A 21,337-nucleotide genomic window follows, 5' to 3' on the forward strand; every position below is an offset into this window, starting at 1 on the left:
TCTTGACTTGAATTTTACTTTCAGGAAACAAGATTCAGTACGAAATATAGATAGAAGAAAGGATCTGCAAAGATAAGATTTAAGTGTATGTATGCTTTCAGAATAAAAACTTTTCAGTTGTTAATTAATTTATTATTATAATATTCCACAACTTTCAGACAACGCCATCTAGTCTCAAACTTAGCAAAGCTTGTTTTATAAGCACAAGAAAACTGATAAATATACTTATATATTTCTAAATACACACATAATACAGATAAATTACATTCAAGCAAAGAACAAATGATATGAATGAAACTTTTGTCCTGGGTGGGAATCGAACCCGCGACCTCCAGTATAGTATTAACGGACTTACCACTAGACTAACAGGTAGGTCGAATCAACTAGTTAAGCCCTACAGCTCCATTTACGATATTCCAATAAAACATATCTTTTACAAGTGAATTCAATCCCTACTATCCCTACTAATATTCTAAATACGAAAGTAACTCTGTCTGTCTGTCTGTCTGTTACACTTTCACGTCTAAACCAATGAACTGATTTTAATGAAATTTGGTACAGAGATAAAGTTGACCTTGAGAAAGAACATAGGATAGTTTTATCCCGGACTTTTGATGAGTTCTCTTGGAAACGCGATATAACCGACCTCGACGCGGACGAAGCCGCGGGCGAAAAGTTAGAAGATTATAGCGATAAGCGATTTGGAAAAATGTATGTAGTTTTGTCAAATCGGTTTGTTCTATTCGTAAAAGCACCTTACTATATCTACAAGATTATACGTCGAACGGAAATGTGACAGACGAGCGAGCTTCAGTATTGCATGTTAGGTACGGTCAGTTACAGAAGTCGGTAGACTTTATAACAAGTTTTTATTTAGTTGCATCTGTCTCGTTGTATGTCTGTATGTTTGTTGATCCTCTTCCCGATTTGTGATTAAGGTGAAAGTTTTATAGAATATGAATATTGCGTGTTCTCTTTTAAGGACACCATACAGATTCTTTTGAACAGTCTTTTCGAGTAAGAACTTGCAGTCTTAAGCAAAAAAACAATGGAAAAGATTTTTAATTCCATTTTTTTACACATTACCCAGGATAGAGAATCGTGGAGGATATGGGGATGACCTAGCAGTGACATAGTGGGCTAGATTAAAAAAAAAACGACTCCCGCATTAAGGAACTTTATCCTTGAGTCGCGGAGGTTTCACAAACATTCAAGTAACATACACGAAGACACCCAGACTCAGGACAAGCAAACGTGGATTACACAAATGCTTATCCTACGCGGGGATCGAACCCGCGACACGTCGCGCTCAGTGGGTTTGGCGTGGTGACCTCAACCACTTGATTATCAGTGCAGTCAAAAGATAGATTACAAAAAATTGTTTGTTTAAATTAATAATTAAAAAGGTTTTTGCGTCTTAAATTAAAAACAAACGTAGGTACACACAAGTCAAGTCGGGGAGACTCGTCCTCCTGAGGAAGGATGGACGTCCGGCAGATTCGCCATCCGGCTATAGGCCGATTGTCCTGCTGGATGAGGCGGGCAAACTCTTCGAGCGCATCATAGCTGCCCGCATCGTCCGGCACTTGACCGGAACGGGTCCGAATCTGTCGGAGTCGCAATACGGTTTTAGGGCGGGGCGGTCCACAATGGACGCCTTAGACGTGGTCAAACGGTTCGCCACGGATGCGGCGGCACGAAAAGGGGTGGCGTTGGCGGTTTCGCTCGACATCGCCAATGCCTTCAACTCGTTGCCGCATCAGTGCATAGAGTCGGCACTTCGATATCATGGGGTGCCGCTCTACCTGCAGCACGTCGTGGCGGACTACCTCACCGGACGTGACATTTCGTTCGCGTCGCAGACAGGCCTGCAGAAGTACGAAACGGGGTGCGGTGTTCCGCAGGGGTCAGTCCTAGGACCCCTCCTGTGGAACATCGGGTACGATTGGGCCCTCAGAGGGGCCCTCCTCTCTGGTATGCGGGTCGTCTGCTACGCGGACGATACCCTAATTTTAGCCTCGGGTTCTGACCCCCGGGAATGCATCCGGCGTGCGACCTGCGGCGTCCAGGTGGTTGTAGGTCGCATCCGGATGCTCGGCTTGGACGTGGCTCTGGGGAAAACCGAAGCTCTGATGTTGCACGGCCCCCGGAGCCAACCCCAGATGGACACGTGCCTGACAGTGGAGGACGCAAGGATCCCACTGTCGGGCACGATGAAGTATCTCGGCCTGGTCCTCGACGGACGGATGAGCTTCCGGGAGCATTTTAAGCGGCTGGCACCAAGGCTCCAAGTCGCCGCAGCCGCTCTCGGAAGGCTCCTGCCGAACGTCGGGGGCCCAGACGTTGGGTGTCGCCGGCTTTACGCAGGGGTCATTAGGTCGATGGCCCTGTACGGCGCACCCATATGGTGCGGTAGTTTAACGCCTAGGAACAGGGCGGTTCTGCTTGGTGCACAGCGGGTGGTTACCAACAGGATCGTCCGGGCCTACCGCACCGTCGGACGTGAGGCATCGTGCGCCTTGGCGGGAATCCCGCCCTGGGATTTGGATGCGAGTGTGCTAGCGGACCTATACACCCGCTGCACTGCGCTCCGGTCTCGGGGCATCGAACCCTCGCCGGGGCAGCGTGAGACCTGGCGCAGACAAGCCCGCCTCGTCGTATTCCGAAATTGGGAACTAAGGCTCGCCAATCCGACGGCGGGGCGGGCTACGGTGGAGGCAATCCGCCCACATCTCCAACAGTGGGTGGAGAGGCGGTACGGTGTTTTGACGTACCGCCTCACGCAGATGCTGACCGGACACGGTGCCTTCGGGCACTACCTGTTTCGGGTGGCCCGAAGGGAGGTCACCACAGTGTGTCATCAGTGCGGTGACGCGGATGACACCGCACTTCACACACTGGCCGCATGTCCGGTCTTTGCGGAGCCTCGCGCCGAACTTGTGTCTGCGCTGGGTGGAGTGGACGTCGCCGAGTTGTCGGCTGTCATCGCTGCAGCGATCGGCAGCCGGGCGGCGTGGGATGCATTGGCCTCCTTCTGTGAAACAGTGATGTCACAGAAGGAGGCGGCGGAGCGCGTTCGGGAAACTGACCCCAGCGCGCCCGCCATACGCCGACGTCGAGTGGGGCGGCGCAGAGCCGCGCATGAGCGCGCTCTCCCGCCCTAACTAGGGTTCTGGGCGACGGCACGGGGGTGTCTGTCGTCCGAGTATATTACCCACGGCGGGGGGCCACATTCGGTGCTATGGATGCGGTCCCAATATGAGGCGAGGAGGCCGACGCTCTTTACACGTCGGCCTCCACACAACACAAGAAAGTGACCTACCGGCCCACATTACTGGCCGGTGGAAGCCCGCGGTCGGTGTATGAAGGATTGCAACGCATTGCCATACACCGACACAAAAACGCGGATGACGTAGCACGGCGGTTCAGGTTTAGTCAGTAAAAGTCTGACACTACCCATTTCCTCCCCCGAGGGAGTGGGTGTCCATGAGGATTCCCCCGCCTAAACAAAAAAAAAAAAAAAAAAAAAAAAAAGGTACACACACCTACTACTATTATAAAGGCGAAAGTTTGTAAGTATGGATGTATGGATGTGTGTTACTCTTTCACGTAAAAACTACTGAATGGATTTGAATGATGAAATTTTACCACAATATAGCTTATACATCAGAATAACACATAGGCTACAATTTTTGAGGTTTCTAATGTGAGGTCGTAAAAAAACACATTTTTTGCGCTTACATTGCGAACGCTGACTGAATCCTACAAGATAGATAGAAGGCAAGTATAAATTATAACTTATATCATCTAACCACGCGGACGAAGTCGCGGGCAACAGCTAGTTGTTTATATAGTAAACAAGACTTGACAGACAAAACAGTTGAAACACACTATAGAGTAAAGTTTAACCAAATTCCATCTAGTCACTGAAACACGCTGGCTCTTTGTAAACTGTTGGCGAATGTACAATCAGGTTCACCGCGACCGCAGACCTCCATTGGTCATTTCACGGCAGCTACCAGACAATCCCGCAGCGGTAACAGGTATCTCGCAGAGCAATAGCAATTAATAGCTAAAGTTAGATAGTAGTTGCTCGGTTTTCGCTTTGTTGTATTATTCTGAGTTTTTATGTATAAATACAAATTATATTGGGTATAATATAGTAGGTACCCGTCTGAAATCAACTTATAACTACCATGGAATTGGACCAACGTTACGCGCTTTCAGATGAATGATGAGACCCACGTGGAATATGGATAAACTGAGGGAAGTGCCTGACATTGATTTTGTAGGTGCTAGTTTAAGCCTAGTCACAGCCGGATCATAGCTTAACATAGTTATATTCTCTGTCTGAATGTCGTTTGATGCCTTATTTTTCGCCTTTGACGAAAAATAGAAAAAATGTATCTCAGGCCTTAAGCTGTCTAAATATCTACTATTAGGTTTGATCCCCATCTTTTAACAGTGCCATATGCTCAGACCGTAAGTGACGCTTCCTTTTACTTTTATAATCTTTGAGTGTCAAAAACAAAATCGTTTGACTTCACGGACAGAGGAATGGTTGAGGTCTCCATGCCAAGCCCACTGTGCGCGTCGTGTCGCGCGTTCAATCCGCGTAGGACAAGCATTTGTGTGATCAACGAATGCTTGTGAATCTGGGTGTTGTTGTGCACGTGATTTGTAAGTTTTTTTTTAATAAAAAAAACCCTATTTATTTCATACTAGCTTTTCGCCCGCGTCGATGTCGGTTATATCGCGTTTCCAAGAGAACTCATCAAAAGTCCGGGATAAAAACTATCCTGTTCTTTCTCAAGGTCAACTCTATCTCTGTACCAAATTTCATTAAAATCAGTTCAGTGGTTTAGACGTGAAAGCGTAACAGACGAACAGACAGAGTTACTTTCGCATTTATAATATTAGTAGGAATACTTACTAACTGCCGAATGAACTGAGCAGTAAAAGTATCTTCAAAGCTACCAAAAAGATTTTTTTCTCTTAACGAGCCTAGACCACAAGACATCGCGTGCGCGCGGAGTGTGCCAGAAAACAATCATCATTGAATCAACCGTTATATTTTATATTTCGCTGTTATTTTACACGTATGTCTACTGCATTCGGTAACTAAGTATGTATGTCAGGGGGCTTAATATCACTTTAAAAATCTCTGATTACCTCTTTAAACCTAATGACATTTCTACTATCGTTATCGTCAATGGAAAACACACGAACACTCGAATTTATAGAGATGACAGGTCAAAAAGACGAATCGAATCAAATAGATCTATACATTCGAGAATTATTAATTAGGTAACAGAAGATTGTAGAAAATGCGGTTTTCTAAAGGGGCTTTTGTTAAAGAGAGACGGCGCGGAAGATAAATAAATAAATGCGGAAAAAATCACATACATTGTTCTGAACCCAATGTAAGTTGCTAAAGCACTTGTGTTATGGAATTCAGATACAACGACGGTACCACAAACACCCAGACCCGAGACAATATAGAAATGTGAATTTATACATTGACCCGACCGGGGATCGAACCCGGAACCTCGGAGCTCGCGACACATTAAAACCGGAGCGTACGCCACTCGACCACGGAGGTCGTCAGATATAGTGACGTCTCTTTTTACAATTATTGTTTACTTTAAAAACTAGAAGGAACGAAATTAAGAAGTTAGTGCAAGCTAAGAGATTTACGTGACATCGTTCTGGTACTTAGAAGAGTAAAAGAATTTTAATAACACCTGGACCCCTTGCGTTACTCATACTATGACTCATTGCGAAGAAATGGGAAAGCCTGTACCTAAACGTCTCATAATATTTTACGTGTCTACCATTAATATTTTAGTTGCAATATGAGTGTTGGAAGAATGACTTCTTTTCGTACACCAAAGAGTTTAACTAATAGTCGTGTTTTTCTATTGTGTATCCCACACATTTACTGTAAAGGCAATGGACTTAATGAGGAACTTAAGTAGGTACCTACCTGTTGTCTAATGACTTCAAAATAGTATTTGTTCTCATGTATCAAGTTTTTTCGTACAGATGATATACCTACAACTTGGTGACTATAGTTTTAAGCAGTCTTTATGCTTCAGAGGTGTCTACAATCCGTTAAAAATTCTCAGGTTAACTGGTTTCCTCTCTATGGATAGGTATGGATCTAAGAAACACATTGGAGTCGGAAACTGAACCTAGGACATTTGTCTTGGCAAACAAACTTACCGTAAGTTGACCAGCCGATGTGGACACCTTGTATGAAATATCTGTAGAGAATAAGTTCCTTTCTGTAAGTGCCTGCTGCGCTAGCACTACTGACGAAATGCAGCTTCTATCATAACACGGGAAAAGCATTTGCCAGTCACTAAATACTTGATGCTAGTTTCTGTGTTTTTCTTTCACATCAGCTACTTGAACATATACTAGTTAACTTTTGAAGTGTTGAGGCATCGAAGCTTCTTTTTTCTCAAGAATTGATCATCTTTTGTCTTATCGGATGTTGCCTGGTGAGTTTCTTAGTGTAATTTCTAGTTAAGGCAAGAGATGACGAATAGATAAGGATTGTTCATTATTATTACCTAATAAGTAAATAATAAGTGTGTTAGTTAAGTAGGCACTATCAACCCACCTTGACAAATCGTCAGAAACCGTGGAAACAACCAAGTTTTCCCTTTTTAACACGAGTTCTATACAATTTCAAACTTTATGATCACTGTAGCAGATTATATTTTAGATGAACAGCAGTATTTATTTTTAATAATTCGTACTCAAATTTATTTGTCGTATCAGAATCATAATCAGGACTTTTTCGAATATGTTTTACGAGCTAATTTGGAATTTGGCAAATCTTAAACACGAATTTCCATGTGCTTCGCTGCAAGAGATAATTTCTAATTCTGTAATTGAATGGTAAGTAACTATGTAGGTATGTTTCTTAGGGCCGATTTTTCAATCGCCAGATAACTTTTATTCGACGAATATGTTCGACGTTTTGACAGCTTTTGTATAGAAAATATGTCAAACGGCCATATTTATTCTTCGGATAAAATTTATCTGATGATTGAAAAATCGGCCCTTACCGTACAAACTTATTGTATCTGAACGACTCTGAGAAACACACTAATGATGATCATAATCAGTTTTGTCGATAGTACTTAACCAAAGGAGGATATGTGTGTGTTACGTTAATTGTGGCAATTTAGTAAAATGTAATTGAAATACTGACCTTAATTTGAGAGTTAATAAATCAAGCTTTTCTGTCCAATTGTGTGTATATATTGTGACTTGTTGATGTGAACATTACAAACTAGGGGTATCAGGATGAACACTGGGATCAATAAATAACAACACATCGTAAATATCAATAGTTTATTACATAAATTATAGCCAAGCTTATACTTTCATTGTTTCTTTTACCTATACTGATTCTTAGTAAAGATTTAAAACCGCGCTAATTTATACTATCTCTGTAAAGGTTGCGGGCGCGCGGCCGTCAAAATATTCTCGAGCCGGGAGCGAACCACGGCACCCCGCGACCCGCGCGCCCGCACTATCTATATCAAAAAGAATACTTATAAATAAAAACTAACATCACTCTATGTTAACATTATATAGGCTATGATTGGTGTTACTACGGTTCCTATTCCAATTGCTTCAGATAAAAATTATTCCTAATTTGATCTGCGTAAGCATTAAAACTAATTAATTGTATAAGGTTATGGCTTAACAGCGTATCACATATCTGAGAACCATTCTTATGATTTGCGCGTTGATTACGATGTTAACTGCAGTAGTTAGACCGCGAGCGAGCGACCGCCGGTTCAATATTCTGTTCGATTGCGCAACTCAAATGTTCTGATAATGCAATTTACTTGTCGGGTATTTGTTCGAAAACCTCATTAACCTTCCTATTAATCCATTCGGTAGACATGAGAGACTTATTTGTCAATGTCGACAGGTGTAATCGGTTTCATTATAGAGAGCAATTATTGGTTCGTCGATAGCCGATGATGTCAGATCTCTATGTCATGATATGCAGAATTAATTAGCCACGATTTCAATTGCCGTTTTATTTTCGGTATCGGCGCTTTTCATTAGATCTGTCTAGGCCCAAAGATAGCCAAATCGATAACACTTCGATTAGTCTCTTCTGTTATTTGTCACTTCAGTTTCAGGAAAGGCAATGTAAAATCTTTTCGAGATCTAAAATTTCCGGCGAACCGATTTAAAATGGAAGCTCCGGCAGGTAGTGGTAACACACAAACCCACTATCGGTAATTCACGTTCAATTTAAAATCTGTCAGCCTCCGCGGCACCGAAGTGAATTCTGACGCGACAGACCGAGCCACTATTGCATTTGTGAGGATGCAAAATCTAATAATTTAAAATAAGACACGCCAAGAACGGACAATGCAATTTTACCTGAAACGCGCTTTTAAACCGGGTTCGCGACAGTTCGCGCGCGAGATTTAATCCGGAATACGACAGCCGTAACCGTATCTTGGTGATCGAATAAACGTAAATTCTCTTCGAGTACTTTGAAATTTTTATATAAACATACGCGACGGCAGTTTAATGAGGCTTCCGAGTAATCACAATGATTGAATACAAATCAAAGCGCAAACCAATAAGAGAACACATTTTGTGACAGAACACGATCCAAGATGGCGGCTTCAACCTGTCCGACATCACTGTCTAATCGAGGCATACTTATTGCTTTAACGAATACAGTTTATAGGGTACAATATACATCTTATTACGTAAACAATTAGGTTCATTTTGTATAATACATGTGGTGGAGAAAATTGTACCGAGTGTCGTTGGATCGCAGTTTTATCCATCATTTGTATTATTCGTTGTGATTAAAAAATGTTTGTTAGACTACTCAACTCTCAAATATTGGACTTAATTTGTTTTCGATTGGTTGTCCAAAGTATCAAAACACTTATTTTAGAGATCGCTGTGTCGGTGTCTGATGCTACGCAATTGAGGCCGTTAAACTATTGCATACAATTTTGTTAAATTATTTTAATAGTTAATTAAAATTTGCTTTAAGAAAAAAACGATTTACTCGACCTTAAATTTTCATGGTGCATATATTTACAAGATTTTTTAAGTTACAAGAATAAACAAAAATGGAAATTATTTCAAATAAAAAGCCCCTCTTTCGGTGTTTGCGTTTCGTGATGTATCAGGCACCGCAACAACGGCGTCTACTTATAATATTCTCATTTAAACTAGCTAATTCTTTAAGTATAGTAAATAAATGTTTATTTAATAGATTATAACTATTGAAAATGGGTTTGGTGTTATGAAGACGCGGCGAGGTCGTCGCCGCCGCCGGACAGGCCTACAGACAGCTACTTCCCACGTAAATACCTCACTTGCAAGTATAAAAACTAGGTGTCCTATGTGTGCCGGCGGCGGGGACGATCCCGACGCACTAAATTGTAAGTATTCATGAATTTTTGAAATTCTCGCTATTTTATATTAATTATTGCTAATTATTACTACGGTAGGCAAAGAATAACGCCAGCATCACTGTGTATATCAAAAATTGCCATGAAAAATATCGGAATATATGTTATGTATATGATTAAATAATTCCAAAAATTCATGAATGTAAATATATTTAGATATAAAATTTCTATATAATGGTATAATATTAGTATGTATTTATTATGAATTTGTGTGATCCGTGGCATAAAGGCGTCCCTAAGTACGTCTACGATAAATACGAAACATCACAGAAACGCGGGAATACAACGTGGTGGAAACCGAGACACCGGACTTATGTAACCTAGTGGCACTACGTCACTATCGGTACCATATCGTATAGACAATACTAAATCAAATATTACGAGTCGTTCAAACATGTTTTTGGTTTTATTCAAACTTGCGTGTTCGTTTACGCGGCTGTTTTGAAGGGGAGAAAAATTTATGAAACTTAATATTTTGTCTCATTTTGCAGACTCCACACGAAATGTTTGATACAAATAAGTTCGATCGCCTCGGTGGCTATTAACGTTCGGCAAGAGATTAGAGCACGAACACCGGGAGTGGGATGGCCACGTTATCTCCACTGCTGGGGTTAACATTACGTCTAAATGGCGGGTGAAGACCAATTATTTTTAGTAAAAGGTCGCGAGGTTATTATAATATTGCTTATAGTTTTGTTTCATGTCTTATCTAAGACTATCACCGGAATGAACATCTGTTTTTATATTGTAATGGCCGTATATTGAAACGAGAGTGAGTCTCGTCCTGTCCTTGTCTTTTCAAAGTGGGTAAATGAGAAAGATAGACATTAAAACATATCCTAATGCTAAATCACGTTTCAATATTCGGGAGTAAGTACATTGAGTGGACTAATTTATTTTGATCCATCGCAAATTACATCAAAATTATTTTCTCACGTAATTTACGATTGACAAACATTACATTCAGAGAGAACTAGACTATATACTAGACGAAATAAGACATCTATTACTGTATTTAAAAGTATGTCGATAGCTTTAAATAAACACGTGTATAAATTGTCAAAATCTGTCGAACATCGTCAAAATAAACATCTGGAAGACATACTACATACAATGGAAATCAATAATCCGACTTGTTTATCAATAATGTCGATATATATTATAAACGTCTCTACATAAGTACAACACTGAATAATACATTTATGCAATAAAAGAAACTGTATAATTGGGGTCTTCAAAAAGGTTTGGAAAATTGAAAACTTTTTAGATCGACATCGCAAATGACAATTGTTTGTAAAATACTATTGAACGTTTGCGACAATTTACAATATTAGTTTCATTTAGTGTATATATGTACTAAAAACAAAATTGATATTGGCATTAATGTCGTTTAGGTACATACAAGTGACATAGAGATAACGGCTTAATACAAAATTACCGAAACTGTTATTTCGATTTGAAAGATGCACATTATGTTATTAAAGCATTTTGAAATCGGGCAACACAGCTTGAACAATGGCGTCGCATCTCATAATCAATTGGTTGTACATAAATGACAACAGGAATTGCATATAGGCTGAATGCTTATTGTTTAAACAAAATAATTCATAATAATACAACATTTAAGAGCAGGGTTTTATATTGTACAGGTGTTCTAAGTCTAATCTAAGTATATTGTGGCTTAAACGTACCCGATTATATTTCAAAATAGGACGACATTGTAAAATATTGGAATGAAGTGTCCAAAATCCAAAAACCCAGTCAGGGTTCAAAAAAGTTATACAGATCCAAGACCAGAATAGATGTTAAAAAATACGAGCGGGAAATGGCAAGCGATTCAGCCAAGATACCGCGATAGAAAACCCGGCTATCATAAGCACACGTTGACAGCAATTATGTTACACAGGGTGCGGCATCGTTTGATTGGCAGCGTTGTTAACAGCGCGCGCTCGGGCGCCTGCACGTGAGAGCATAATACCGCGGATCTAGATTGGCAATCAACGCATCTACGGTCCATTGTCGCCGGAGACCTCGCATCCATTCAAACGATATTATATTCATATGAAAACTCAAAAAAGAGGATTTTAAAAAACGAGTTTGTGGCCGTGTTTCGTTTGCCGAACTATTTGTTTCGTTCTCTCGTAGTCTATTACGAAGCTGTCAAGTGTATATCACAAAACGGGAGAACCGTTTAAAAAGTACCGACGCGGGTGAAACTGAAAAAGTTTAGAGAATTGAATCGACACCCGTCCGGGGTGAATACAAAAATTTAATTAACACTAGGATTTAGCTGCACAGTGCACAACACTCGTAGCCTAAACTGGTTTGATAAAACATGCATTATCACTTAAAGAGCTGCCTTACTTAAAAATATCTAAAACAAAACGATAGCTGCTCCGAACATGAGCTGTTTGTAAACTGTCCCACTTCGCTCACAACCTAAGCCACATGAGAAATCGTCTATAAATGGCGATCAAACCTAACACCAGACTAGCGAGACAAACAGAAGTCTAAAACGAAATACAAGTAAACCCACGGATGCTGGCCGCGACTTGTGTGACAGCCGACTTAATAGAAAACGAGAAATCCTCTTTTGTCACGGTATCGAAGCTAAAACAAATGAAAATAGGAACAGAGTTTAAAAGGTCCTTGTACGTGACGTAAATTGGACAGGCCTGCAATATTGTCGGCAAAGAGGCTTGCGGGACAACTGTTGTTACAGGGACAAATGAAATTGAACAAGCAATCATATAGGATAAACTTAATGGAACAAGAGCTCACTGCAATATGGGATACACTCGAAACGATTTCAATATTGCAAGTTATTTGATTAAATATTTTCCAATAACTCATCGTCCACTATTAATTGGGAAACAAATTTTAATATACCTACTCGATGTTTTATCGATTTTTAATTTGGGACGTACTCGACGATAATTAAAACGTATCGATATGAAAAATGCAATATCGTTAAGCAAATTAGCCTGTCAGAAATTAAACAATTTTCGCTGGATATTATTTTCGCTTCGCTTTTTTAAATGCATCGAGCGTAGTTGCCGAGGTCGCGGGTTCAATCGGGACCATTCAAATAACCTCCCTTTGTGCTCTAAAAGAATACGCAATACATCTTGAAAGGATGTAATGAGCGATGAAGCGCCAGACAGACGGTGTTTTCGTTTCAAGATTTTTATAGTAAAGCGATCCCGAGTAGCTCTAATTAAATAAAAACCTTTAGACGTGAGTTCCAAGTGTTAGATTTCGAGATACCTGATGTATTTCACCTTGCAGTCGACGAGTGCTGTTCGTCGGGGAATTTAAGAAGGCTATTTATTAAAAATGTTTGTAAGGGGAGCTTGTTTTCCGAGACTAAGTGATTTAATTTGCGATTCCCATCAAGACTTACGGGCGTACAAAGGGGAGAAACTAACGTTATGGAAGTACAAAGAGGTTTTAGTTCATAATATATTACCATGAAATTCTTATCGCGTACGTCAATTCGATTTACGAAACCATATAACAAAAATCATTAGTGTAACAAAACTTGCAGCCGTCAATGGAATGATTAGAGTGTATTAAATGCGCGTAATCATTTAATCAATATAATTTCAAATGCAAAACAATTGATTATCGCAGTATCGCGGCATACGTCATCGAACTGTAAAACGTTGGCGAGTGGAACGAATTCGTTTGCGGTAATAGGTTTATGTTTCTTTTGTAATTATTATATTACAGTTATGTGTATAGGCAGTACGATTGGAACACAGTGCATTAGTGCCTCAATTACACAAACTTTACGTCTTCAAAATGAGCGAATATTATTTTGCCCATCGCCCTAATTATCTGTCAGCTAAAGTGCGATTTCCCGTTGAAAAGATTAAAAGAATACTCCGCCTTTTAAATGACTGTCAACAACTTATACAGTTGTGTGATAAAAAACAATTCGCGAAAACCGATTCGACGTTAAAAGGCAGCGAAAGCGTGACACGACTAACGATTGTAAAGATTAACCCGGTGCCAATTTCAAGTGATACCCAATTATCAGTGTCAATATTTGCATTTAAAACTATTTTGCTTCAACTCACTTACAATTTTATTGAGATCTCATCAAGTCTAGTATTTTGATATTGGATATTTGTTTTAGTTACGTCGTTTTTAGTCCATGAATACTTCTATCGGGTTGTAGTTGTATCAAAACAATAGATATTCAAGTTTTTCTGCCGTGACGTCGATGTTTTGTTGTTTTAAGTCAAAACAAACGAGGCAATAAAATGTACAGGTAAGCGCTGCGTCGGTCGTCAACTTCCAAATAAAGAACGTATTTTAAAAGAGCCCGATCAGATTTAAAATAAACTTTTGCAAGAAAAAATAACAGTCGTTACTTCAAAAACTCAATGCTTCTAAAATAGTGATTAGCTGTTTGTTTTAATGGAGTATATTCCTTGGAGAAAGTTATTTACGGATATACAAAAAAGTCATATTCGAAAATGGCCAAGATCTTTGCCAAAAAAGGTTGTATATTAATGTTACAAAGGTGTATTCGAGTCATTACCTAGACATTTCGGAATTCGCACGCTACGTCACGCATCGATCATCCGCGTCTCGGCGAGATCACGGCGAGTGACGTCACCGGACGCGTAACGGCATATCATTTAAATATTCACAACCATTGGTATTCAGGTTAAAGGGATTACGTCATCAAAACAAAGAAAGCAAGATAACGAAACTAGTATAAATAGATAGAGAGCAAAGTGAGAATACAAGACGAATGGTCCGAGTAAGAAACACACACACGCGACGCAAGAACAGGTCCTACCTGACATCATCCAAGCATTTTTGTTTTAAAAAAATATGTTATTAAAGTTAAGTCCGAAATCATTTGCATACGTAATGCGGCCGGCTCCCGAGCCCGGTGCGTTCTGAACTCATTATTGTAACAACAAAGAATCGCGAAACGAGATGGAATTTAACGACGATTACTTGTCGACGAAATTAATTGATAATTTAATGTTATTTATAGCAAGATGTGTTTCAATAGATGTGTCATATTTTAAATTAATTAACGATTAAGAAAAACAGTTAATATTCAAAATTTTACACTGGGTTTATAAGAACAGTATCTCTTTACTAGACTTTTGCTTGCTTTGAGAATAATCAATATAAATCAATGCACAGAAGCGATACTTAAAACATGAGCGAGCTTCGCTAAAACACGTCGTATCATAAACTTATAAATCGTAATTAACTTTTTTACAACATAAAAACCTGCTCGCAAATCGCTGTAGCAAAAACACAGGCATAAAAATAAAAATGCATTCAGCCAATGCGCAAAAATCACAAGTTATTGAAAGGTGTCTAATGCAAAACTGGTACACACTACTGCCTGTATGAGGACTTGTTGCGGGAGCGACACAGCGTAACACACTGTGTATTGGCATCTCACTTTTAAATCGGCAAGAATAATGCTCTCTACTTAGAAAGCGCGATATTATAATGTTATTATTACATGGAGAGCATACAAAATACCTAAGAAACTTTGTCTATATACCTCCAAATGTGGATGAAATGAATTATTGAGCAAATTTTGATGACCATATGAATGAGAATTGACCACAAATAAACTGCTATCACCATAATAACATTACGTTTGTATAAAAATATGAACTTAACATCTTAAATTACGAATAAACAATCATATAAAACTTAAATACGAAATCACTGTATTGTTCGTGGTAGAGAGTGGAGGGCGCGAACACCGCGTATACCGCGTACATCGCATGAGCGTCCGTCGCGTAGCTAACACGTAAGTATACATTCGCTTTAGGACATCACAAGCTGATAAGCGAAGCACTTAAGACTATATTGGCATTTTGAAAACGTACAATTACGTACAGATCGTTGATCGTTTAATAAACGAAAAATTAATACTAGCATTGTTTACATTTACAGGCAGAATCGGTTCGGGAGCACGACACCGACCTCTCACACAACACTTGACACCAGATGGCATCAAACTTCATGACTTCATCTACAATGACTGAATCTGAAGGCTGATCAAGCAATCACAAGTTGAATTTTAGTTTTTTAGTCAAACAAGTCATGATAAGTTGATAAGAAATTGATCAGCATTTCAAAGAGTGGGACTTAGTTACACAAATACGTTAGTGAATGTAAAGTATGTTATATTACAAATGGTAATGATATAAAGCTGCCTTAGTTTTGATAGCAATGATTTGTATAATCAGTCTTTCAAAAGTGTTAAAATGTTGTTACAAGAAATCGATGCACTACCCTCACCAAACTGAAAATCACAAAAATAATATAAAAATCATAAAATATATATAACAATTTCGAGTTACACATTAAAGCAATTTAACACTAAATTAATTATTCAGCCTTATATACACGCGATGTAAGAATGGGAGTAAATATTATCAACTTAAACGCAAGTTTGTGGCAATCTATAAATTATTTAAGTACTTCAGTTCCATCACAATATCTGAGGTTAAGCATATACAGTGACAAGCTAGGAGTTTTCCACGATAGGATCAACATTGATGAAAAATACCATTCACTCAAGTGAGGGTGCTGACAAAGAGAGATGAAGTTTCTTTTGGATAGTCATGTCAATCAGTGATAACTTTATTACCTGCAGGGATGAGACAACACCAATGGCAACCCTATCGTATTTGAGACAACCTTAAGCACATTTACATACAATTTTGAATTAAAATCTCAAGAACATACATATAAATATACTTCACAATGATTACAGAAAAATTGGCTAACTACAATTTAAATATACCATCTTTACAAAAACCATCATACTCTTTACCATTCATAATTGTGTACTCATTGCTATTATAATGTATTTGTATAAATGAAACTTATGGAATAAGCTTCAAAAGCGTAAAGAGAATGTATCAAAGTTTATAAGTACAAAAATATTAATAAAAATAATATAAACATATGTCAGTCTACATAATCAATGTTCTCATGTATGTTACACTGGCTAGAAATTAACTAAAAATAACATTATCACCATAATAATTTATAATATACCATTTAAATAAATTTCTCATCTCTATTATAATGAACCCAGGTGAGTGGGATAAATTTTGACTATCAAAATAAAATGAAAACTCTCTGTTATTCGTTGTACAGTAATTTGTTACTCGTTCGGTAATCATAAAGCTTTCACAAGAGGGTCTGAACTGTCTCGAAATTAGGCCGGCAAGTCTGTAGCTGTCACTCAAGCTTCACCACTAAACAAATACAACAGTACAATAAAACATACTCAAAATAAGAAAAATATAAACAGCACAATGTTATAGACCAACTTCCTTAATGTCACTATGAAAAAAGAAGTTCTCTTTTACCCCTATGTCTAAACTCTATGGCAGTTTTTTTAGAAAAATATACAAAATGCATTATTTTTGTTAAGATCACTGTCGCATGTCTGCACGAGATCAAGTCCACTGGCGGAGGTCACTTTACACAAGAAAGCCGTAGGGGCCACTGCCGCGGATCTGGGCGCGCATGCTCTGCACGCTGTTCATGATCTTCTTCTGGTGGCCGACGAGCGTGACGCCGAGCGAGGCCAGCTGGTGCACCGTCAGGTCCACCACGGCGTCCATATCGATGATGCCGGCCGCGCGGAACTTCTCGATGTAGCGCGACATCTTGATGCACTCCAGCCACTCCTCGACTGAGGAGAACTGGATCAGGTCGGGAGTGTCGCCGGCCAAGGGGTCGGCCGAGCGGTTCTGTGCTATCTTCCTCAGTGTGTCGGGACAGCGGATGAGTTTGTCTAGCGTTTTCACAATGCTTGCGAATGTGGGACGGTGCGTGCGCTCTTTTTGCCAACAGTCGAGCATCAACTGGTAGACTGCCTCAGGGCAGTCCATCGGGGCCGGTAGCCGGTATCCTTTCTCGATAGACTTGATAACGTCTTGGTTACTCCAGTTCCAGTACGGTCGCTCTCCAAAACTCATGACCTCCCAGCATACAATGCCCATGGACCAGACATCGCTGGCTGACGTGAACTTCCTGAAGGCAATAGCCTCAGGTGCGGTCCACCGCACGGGTATTTTGCCACCGCGCGTCGTATACGCACCATCTGCCGTTGATTCTATCTCTCGCGACAATCCGAAATCGGCAATCTTGCACACAAGTTGTGAATTAACAAGTACGTTGCGTGCGGCAAGGTCGCGGTGAATGTAATTCATTTCAGACAAGTACTGCATTCCGGTTGCGATGCCACGGAGCATCCCCACTAGTTGTACAACACGGAATTTGCCATCGTTGGCTCTTAAGAATGTGTCCAGCGACCCGTTCTCCATGAACTCAGTGATAATCATGATGGGGTTGCATTTAGTGACGACGCCTTGCAAGAAGATGACGTTTGGATGTTCGAATTGGCCCATTATTGAAGCTTCGGCTAGGAAATCGCGTCTAGCTCGCTCGGTTGAGCCAGGTTTGAGGGTTTTGATGGCCACATCGATCTCCTGACCACAACTCGCCGGTAATTTGAGTTTTCCTCGGCAAACATCTCCAAATTCACCGCCGCCTATGATCGCTTCTATTGTGATGCAAGACGCGTCAATTTCACGCGCAAACTCTCGTACGGCCTGATTGGGGTCCTCATAAGTGTGAGGGTCAATATAAGTCCTGGAGCCGGTGCCAGCGAACAGTGGCGTGGTCGCGTTGCTGCTTGTCTTGGCGGGGCGTTCGGGACCCGTGTATACTTCTCCATTTCGGTAGTTGAGCGCGTTGCAGTCGCTTGGCTGCTTCTTGTCACATTCATCGTCGGTTCGAGAACGCAAGAAGAGTACTGTTGCGATAATTGCGACAACAGACAAAACGACAACTGCGACCATTACTCCAGCGACGAGTCGTACCTGCGCACCCTCTTCTTCACCCACGAAAGAAGTCTCAAGCACGGAACCCGTGCGAGCATATACTATACCACTAAACTCTCCCCAACCTCGCTTCATCTTAGCTCTAACTCTTAAACCATATTCGGTATCTCTTCTCAAACCTGTTATGGTAACATGTGGCTCCTTTGAAATCTTTAGTGTGGCGTTAGCATTTTTCTCCAAGTTATCTTTGGGGAAGCATTTCACCTCATAGCTTTCTATGGTATCATCAGGGTCTGTCAAGTCTATGGGTGGCGGGTTCCATGCCAGTGATAGTTTGTCACTCTCGACACTGAGAACGCGTAGTTTCGACACCACACTCACTACAGACGCTTCAGTGACAGCAGTTATCTCTACTTTCTTAGGCTCCTCACCAGTTTGTTCAGTGATACCATTCTCTGCATACACTTGAAACTTGTATTCAGTTACTGGGTCCAAGCCCATAACGGTAACTCTAGTGTTATTTAAACCTGTTGCTGCCGGTCTATACTCAACACTGGGACCACAGTTCGAACAGAACACCCTGTATGTAATATCATTGCGACCCCCAGTCTTATGAGGGGGCTGCCAAGCAAGGGATATAGAAAACTGGTCAGCAAATGTAACAGTGAGGTTGACTGGTGCTGATGGAGGTTGTGTACAGGGTACATTCTTTGGGTCTTTCTTGGCTCTGAAGAAACCAGGCACACATTTACATTCCGCAGCAGCAAATGCAGTTGACTCTGAATAATCAGGACAGTTTATGCATGGATCATCACCAGTGTGGGATTTGAATTTACCTGGCGGGCATTCATTACATACTTGGTTGTTAAGATCTGACTCAAAGCCTGCACGGCACTTGCAGGACCCGCTGGGCAGTGTCCATTTGCCATCACCCTTGCACAGATAAACTGGAGGAGCCTCACCTGCTGCTATCTCTGCATTCTCAACACAGGTGCCATTGGCTTGCTCTATAACAGTTACCTCTCTGCCTGTTGGTGTCGCTGGGAACCTAGCAAAGTTGACTGTGACTTCTGGGCATGTTATGTAGTAAACTTTCACAGCCAAAATAGATATGCAAGCTCCTTGGTCTCTGAAGGCGAAGTAAACACCGCGCTTGGTAACTGCTATGCTCTTGACTTCTGTGTTAATGTCTACTTCAGAGTTAGTATTAAATCGACCCTCACCTGCAGCAATACGGCCCACAAGCTTGTAACTCTCGGGCTCCCAGGGCGGCTGCTCGCGCGTAGCAACGTCGAACTCATAGTACAGCAAACTGAATGTCTCCTTGCAGCTCAGTGCATTTCCAGGGAACAGTGAACAATCTCTGATTGTGAATTTGATCTCAATGTAAATACGATTCGCATTCCTTCGCTCGATGAACGGCGTCCAGAGCCAATTGTTGACGTTATGATGCGCGACGTCGCACACTACGTAAGATCGCCAGTTGATCTGTTTCTCGAAATTCGTGTAGGACTCTTCGAGCCAGCCAGGAGTGCTGGCCTGCGCTCCGTACGGGAAGCGCGTCCAGCCGAGCGTCGCCTCGGAGGTCGTGTCGAGCAGCAGCACCTGCTCGCCGCGCACGCACAGCGCCGTCACCACCGCCACCGCCGCCACCGCAAACGACCACATCATCTCGTCGACATAATAAACACGCGATCCCCCAAACAACTCCGATCACACGCTTTTAACAGCAGTCACAAATGTCTCACTACATAATGCGCCGCACAGTTTTTACTTTACATACAACACTTCACTTCAAAGATAAAGGATGGCTCGGTCATTTTCTCTTAGCTGCTATGTATTCAGAGAGCTCCGGAATTCGACAAGTCGTAACCGTGTTCGCGGACCCGAATGCACGCGACGACTATTTGGTGTGGAATGACGCGATGCACGAACACAAATAACACTATCCTGTGTGAGGATTCCGCATTTTTAACTTATATTGATCCCGTATTACACAGATGAGACTCACTTGACATGGACGCGCAGCAGTTTTGAGTGTTGCCAAACGCAAAATTTACCTCGAGAATGCAGTTTAGAAAGTACCAAAGACCACGGTGTTTACATTTTTCTAAGTTCGGTTTCTCATTTATTTTAGAAATAATATATTATAACAACATAAAAATAAGTAAAATATTAACCGAAATTAAAAGAAAAAATTCGAAATTTTTACTAAATATTAAAATACCATGAAATTTCTTCCCTGAATTATACAAAAAAAGAAACGGAATTTTAAATGGCTTTAATAAACTCTTAAAAGCTGTTAAAATTCATAAAACATTTAATATTTTACTTAAAAAAGGTTAAATTTCGATCATAGATTCAGATAAATAAAACTCTATGGTGGCTTGTCTATGCTAGGTTGGGCCAGGACTGTATTTAGAATCATGTCACTACTGTAAACAAAAACAAACTACACTCGCAAATTGGTAACAATATTTAGGTACTTAAAGGAAAACTTTGACTTTTTGTAGGCAACGTTAAAGGCGCATATCACAATTTAATCAAAACTATTTTCCAATGTATAAAGATTCATTCTTTCGAACGGACTCAGCTGTACCCATTACGCTATGATCAATAGGAGTTTATAGGAGCAACGAGACACGGTTCAAAAACGCAAAATCACTTTTTAAACTAAAATTGTCCGCGCTACGCTAGTTTTTGGTTCCGTAAAAATCAAAAGGTATAAAGGAATGTTTATTCTCAAAGGGTTTTTTTTATAATAATTATTAACTAGTATATTATTATAGTTAAGTCTAATCACAGTTATTACGCTTCAAGTATTCCCTTATGAACAAAGTGGCCCATTCTATACTATTGTCTGTTTCTCTTACCTACGCATAGCCTTCATTCAACAAGGTTTCCGTGCATTATATCATTTCAGCAAAAAATACATCCAACAACATTTTAGGTACATAATAAATGTCTTGGGCACACGACTGTAATGTTGCTGTATTTTTT

The 21,337-nt window shown here is 40.5% G+C and overlaps 1 protein-coding gene across 1 annotated transcript; it reads right to left on the reverse strand.

The window, feature by feature from the left end:
• Nucleotides 1-7,354: 7,354 nt before the first annotated feature.
• Nucleotides 7,355-20,387, reverse strand: LOC113503661 (ephrin type-B receptor 1-B). Its single transcript, XM_026885698.1, has one exon. The coding sequence runs from the start codon at nt 20,006-20,008 to the stop codon at nt 16,970-16,972; it is 3,039 nt and encodes a 1,012-aa protein (XP_026741499.1). The 5' UTR covers nt 20,009-20,387; the 3' UTR covers nt 7,355-16,969.
• Between the last annotated feature and the right edge of the window lie 950 nt (nt 20,388-21,337).

Source organism: Trichoplusia ni, chromosome 20 (assembly GCF_003590095.1).
Source record: "Trichoplusia ni isolate ovarian cell line Hi5 chromosome 20, tn1, whole genome shotgun sequence".
In the NCBI taxonomy this organism is placed as follows: Eukaryota; Metazoa; Arthropoda; class Insecta; order Lepidoptera; family Noctuidae; genus Trichoplusia; species Trichoplusia ni.